Consider the following 6,028-nt stretch of genomic DNA (forward strand, 5'->3'; position numbering starts at 1 on the left):
CGAAATACGGGAAAAACTGAGATTAGGAATGATTTAGGCGATTTTTCTGAATTCGTTTGAGCCTTTCAAGCTACCTATTACTATTTTATCCCTAGTACCTTGTTTGAGCTTTATTGAAAATCGAATGGCATGCATGTAAACGTGTGATAAACCCCCATTCGTAATTATTTCAAGGTCTTACATTGACTACCTGAATAGCCTATACACTATTTTCTACCTTTAAGGGAGTAATTTGAATGCTAAAATGTTTTATGCTCCTAGTTTTATTTGTGAGAAAAAGGATTGGTGTGGTGGATGAATTGAAAAGATGAAAAAAAGGTAGTAGAAAAAAGAGTTGAAAAATGTGGTTGAAAAAGTTGTGAAAGAAAGAAAAAATTTGTGAGAGAGTTGTGAAAAAGTTGAGAAATGAAGTGAATTGAAATAGAAGTGAATTGTGAAAGAAAAGGAGTTGAAATTAGAGTTTAAGCATGAATATAAATTACTCCTTATTTTGAATTCTTATCCTTAATTTGTAGCCATGAGCCAGGCCTTACATTATAAGCTGAATAAGTCCTATTGACCGAGTCTCAGTTGCCCAATATACTAGTGGAGAAGAGTTGCGAGAATTTAGTCTATGGACTGTTGATTGATGCTTTTAATGATTATGAATTTTGATCTAAACACTTACATGTTTATTCTTTGCATTTACCTAATTGTGAGTGTTTTTGATTCAATATCTTATATTTGATCCTATGCTATCCTTGAAAAGTCCTCATGATGTATGAATGTTTGAATTGAATTTGGAGAATGGTGTTTTGAACTTGAGTTGCGGAGATTGTGAGTTTATGCGGTTATTATTTTGTGATTGGCTAAAACTTTCAAGTGTTAGTAGGTTGGATATGATTGGATTTGATATTTTTGAAATCATTGATGAGGCCATTGCTCCATAATATTTCTTGACTATTCTTGTTGGTTTTTGAGAGAATGAGTTTTTGGAATTTAATAGTTTTGCTCGGGACTAGCAAAAGTCTAAGTTTGGGGGTATTTGATAAGTGTATTTTATACACTTAATTTATATATGATTTTAATTATTAATTGTTTGTTCGAGCAGATTTATGTGGGTATTTTAGTATTTTTGTGGTTACAGAGAATTATTGATTTTATGTGAAAAAGAAGAAATTGAAGAAGAAAAATGAGGAATTATAAGAATAGAAGAAAAGAAGAGAAGAAAAGAAAACAACGATCAGACAAGGAAGTGTAAATTGGGCTTTTGTTGTTGGGCCTTGATTTGAAAAAGTCAGCGCTTGTCTTTAGCGCTAAGTGAAGAGCTAACGCGCAAGTGTGGAAAGCGAGAGAAAGAATCGAGATCAGAAGGCTATACGCGGGCGCATGGATTGTGGAGCGGGCGCTTGTCGCGAAGTCTGAGTTTGGAAATTTTAATCGGAAGGAAATTTTTATAATTTCTTGGACTTTTGAGTGGGCTTTGTGAGACACTATAAAAAGAAATTTTTTCATCTGATTTAGGAGGGGAGCCGCCACAACAATTACACAGAAATCAGAGGGTTTGATAGAGAGATATTCTTAAAGGATTTTTGGAGCTTAACTGAAGAAAAAAGACGGAGTTTGATAGTCCGGACACGGCATCGACGACGGATTTGTTTCTTTTATCTTTTATTTATTTAATTCTGAATATGTTTGGATTTATGATTTATTGTTTTCATAATTTTATTATGAACTAAATTTTTAGAGTCTAGAGGTCGGATGGAACCTGGTGTAGACACCTTCATGAATTCTTGATTTTATTGAATTGAGTTTCTTCTAAATTAATTATTTTTTCTAGAATTGATTGTCTTTTCAATTATCTGATCAATAATTGATTTGTAATATTTATTTGAAATCTGGCACTCGGGAGAGGAGATTTTGAATAGGACAAATAGAAAATACATAATTAATTATTTATATCGCTCGGGAGTGTGTATAATTTTAACAGAGCTTTTAAAGAGAACATAGTTTTGAATTGATCACTGCAAGTAGATTCTTAATAGGGATATTGGAATTGAATTGTAGTTGATATATTTTATTCGGCACTCGGGAGAGGAAATAATACACGTAAGTGTTCTTGGCTATTAATTCTTTGAAATTCATGAAGATTAATTAATTAGGATTGATTGTTGTTGAAACCAGGTGAAATCTATACCTCTAGACCATTTTCTCTGATTGATTATTTCTGAAAGTCGTGTGTGTGCTATCGAAACTTCATTGATTATTTATTTTTATTGCAAAATTCTTGATTATTAATTTTCTAGATAAAGTTTGGACTATTTTAATTACAAGCACTAAGATTTTCATTTTACTCCCTGTGGGATCGATATCTGAATTATTCACTATATTAAAACTTGACACTCGTACGCTTGCGAGTAATATTTACAACATGGGCCTTACAGCGAGATTGCATGCCAGATATCTGTAAAAAGATCCAAATAAAAATACAAGGCAATAGAAGTCCAATACATTTGATAACAAGAAAAAAAAAACATATAATTTTGATACTTGGAGATGCATCAGAATATTATTTAAAAAATAATAATAAATTTTAAAATAAAACCTTGATAATTTAATTCCAACATAAAAATAGTTAAAATACTTATCTCTCGTTCAAGGGCTTGTCCACGATTTGCATTTGGTGAGTCCTTGTTAAAATATGTGTCTCACGGCCATAATGTTTTGGTCTTTCCCATTGCCTTTCTTCCACCAATTTGATGATTCAATGTCATTAATTAAATTAAAAGAACTTGAATACTTTAAAATTCCATATGGAATCTCCTGGTCTTTTCCACTTTGGATAACCCAAATTAAATTTCTTCTTGATTTAGATTGGGCTGCAGAAAGTTCATTGCAAACCTCGGAAAATAGATTAATCGGCAATATTATGAGGGAGAGACCGAGAAGATCACGATTGAGGAGTGCAGGCATCGGATGGTGGGCTTCTTCGAAACAGTCGAACGGCGGAGGATCAATAATCCGATACTTTTATTTCTAACACCCATCAATCTTGCGGATATGAGATAATAACACATAAAAGGCCTCGAACTTGAGAAGTTCGTTATTCCCTATATCTTAAGAAGACGATGGCTCCAATTATAGCCCAACAAAAAACTCTTTTTTTTTCGTAAATCAAAAATCAATACGGAGCTTCATTCAACATGAAGAAACAAATTTCCCCTTTTTCCCTTTTTCTTTCAACCGTAGAAAATAATCATGGGAATAAATTTCATTTCCACAGACGGCGCCAATTTTTTTAAAAACAATTTTTCCCAGAACGCTGTTGGTGAGCACGGTGATGGGATGTGATAAGAAGTAAGTACTTAATTTTCTTGCAGTGATGAATAAAGCTAAGGCAAGCTTTTCATGGGTTAAATAATTGATCTCGGCTCCCTTCAAGGCATGACTCACAAAATAAACAGGCTGATGTTTGTTCCGTCCCTCCTGACCAGGACCGAACTGGCTGCTCGAGGTGTGACTGCCAAATATAAGAATAGTTATTCCCCTTGAATAGGCTTATTCAGCACAGACAACTGCTTTAAGTAAGCCTTCAAGTCCTGGAAGGCTTTCTCAATTTCATCATTCCATTCAAAATTGTTCGTCTTTCGTAGTGCCTTAAAGAAATGGAGGCTTTTATCTGCTGATCTGCTTATAAATCGGGCCAGTGCTATAATTCTTCCTGTTAATCTATGTACTTCCTGTATATTCTTGGGGAAGCTCATAGTAATGATGGCTTTGACCTTTTCGGGATTGACTTCGATTCCCCTTCTTGTAACCATGTAACCAAGAAACTTTCCAGCCCGGACTCCGAAAGTACACTTGCTGGGGTTTAGCTTAAGCTGATAGGGCTTCAAAGTCTGAAAAGTTTGAGTTAGGTCGGAAATAAACTGGTCCGCTGTTCGGGTCTTGACCAGGATATCATCTACATAGACCTCGACATTTTTGCCGATTTGCTCCTCGAATACTTTGTCCATCAACCTTTGGTATGTAGCTCCGGCATTTTTGAGCCCAAACGGCATGACCACGTAACAATATGTTCCTGTTGATGTTACTAAACTCACTTTATCCTTGTCCTTCCTAGATAGTGGGATTTGATGATATCCTTGATAGGCATTCAAGAAGCTGAGCAGCTCGTGTCCTGCTGTTGAATCGACAAGTTGATCAATTCTGGGTAACGGGTAACAGTCCTTTGGGCATGCCTTATTCAGATCCCGAAAATCCAAACACATGCGCCATTTACCAGAGGACTTTGGCACCAGCACTATATTGGACAACCAGGTCGAGAAATATATTTCCTCAATGTGTCCAGCCCTGAGTAATTCGTCTACTTGTTCCTTTATTACCGCGTCTTTTTCAGGACCGAAGTGCCGTTTCTTTTGAATAATAGGATGACAACCCTTTATCACATTGAGCTTGTGCTCTGCTACTTCCCGATGGGCCCCTACCAGGTCTGAAACCGACCATGCAAAAACATCTTTATTTTTTTCCAAGCATTCCAATAAGGGTTGCTTTAACTGTGCTTCAAGGGTGCGAGCAATTTTTATCATCACCGAAGGAGGTGAGATCATGATTTCCTCAATTTCCTCTTCAGCTGTGACAGATGTTTCCTCTATCAGGTTGACCTTTTCCATGCCAGAAAGTCCAGGCCTGTCAACACTGTCAGTCCTGGTCACCCTTTGCTCTATTCTGACCACATAACACTTGCGAGCAATAACTTGATCACCTTATACTTCACCGACCTCATTACCAACTGGGAACTTCATCTTCTGATGCAGAGCTGATGCGACAGCCATGAAAGTAGTCATGGCAGGTCTACCTAGTATGGCATTATAGGCAGATGGAGCATCTACTATAATGAAACTCACAATCCTGGTTTTGCGACCGTTGCTTTTTCCAAGATTTAGGGGTAGATGTACTAACCCAACAGGTCGGATTGCATGACCCGTGAAACCAAAGAGCGATGTTACGACGGGCTCCATCTTGTACTGTCCCGGGTCCATTTGATTTATTTCTTCCTGGAATAGAACATTGACAGAACTGCCTGAATCCACAAATATCCGGGCTACATCATAATTTTCCATCATGGCTCTTATTACCAGCGCATCATTATGGTTGCTAGAAACCCCTTTCAAATCTTCTGGCCCAAAAGAGAGGGTCGGGCCAGTATGGACAATCTGATTGTCAATCTCCATATTTATTAATTTTCTGTTGCTAGTTTTCCTTGCTCGATTGGAATCTCCATCATTAGGTCCTCCAGAAATCATGTTAATAATTCCTCGAGCAGGCGGAGCCGGTCGGTGATGAGCTCGGTCATCCCGGGGCTGGTCCTGATTTGGGCGATTGAAATCTTCATGGGGAGGGGCAGTCCTGGCTCTCTGTATTGATCTCCCTCGCTGTCTTTTATTATGATGATACCCCTCTTGCCGGGTCAATATATTCTTTATTTCATCATGTTGCTGTATTATCCTTTCAATCTCTTGATCTAATTGACGACAGTCCTCCGTAGTATGCCCATACTCATTGTGAAAGTGACAATATTTATCCGATTCCCTATTTTGAGGTCCCTTATCAGTCCATGGAGGCCTTGTGTGAGTTTTCAATCGTTACAAATTTGTAGAGCTCAGACTTTGCTCATGCGTAAAGGAGTGAAAGAGGTGAATTCTCCCAACAACGCAGGTCGGAATGACTGTCCCATCCCTGAATTACTGCTCTGGACCCTATTGCTCTTTGGAATTTTTGGTCGTTCCCTCTTCACAGCTGCTCGCGAAACATGTATTTCTTCCATGTTGACATATTTCTCAGCTCGGGCGAGTAATTCCTCGTATGTCTCCGGCCGCCTCTTTATTAAAGATTTGAGAAAATCTTTTGTATCCAGCCCTTGCATGAAGGCACTGATGAGCAGGTCTGGGGTAGCCATGGGTACCTCGAGAGCCAAGACACTAAACCTGCGGATATATGCTCTCAAATTTTCATGTTCTCGTTGCTTGATTTCAAAGAGGCTGAAAGT

General features: G+C 37.7%; 1 protein-coding gene across 1 annotated transcript; it reads right to left on the minus strand.

Moving 5' to 3' along the window:
• Positions 1–4,745: 4,745 nt before the first annotated feature.
• Positions 4,746–5,285, minus strand: LOC140861193 (uncharacterized). Its single transcript, XM_073264201.1, has one exon. The coding sequence runs from the start codon at positions 5,283–5,285 to the stop codon at positions 4,746–4,748; it is 540 nt and encodes a 179-aa protein (XP_073120302.1).
• Positions 5,286–6,028: the final 743 nt, after the last annotated feature.

This window comes from Henckelia pumila, chromosome 4, assembly GCF_033568475.1.
Source record: "Henckelia pumila isolate YLH828 chromosome 4, ASM3356847v2, whole genome shotgun sequence".
Lineage (NCBI taxonomy): Eukaryota > Viridiplantae > Streptophyta > Magnoliopsida > Lamiales > Gesneriaceae > Henckelia > Henckelia pumila.

What these genes read in the sequence shown, in the direction of transcription:
- LOC140861193 (XM_073264201.1), bottom strand. Translation starts at nt 5,285, where the DNA reads ATGATTTCTGGAGGACCTAATGATGGAGATTCCAATCGAGCAAGGAAA.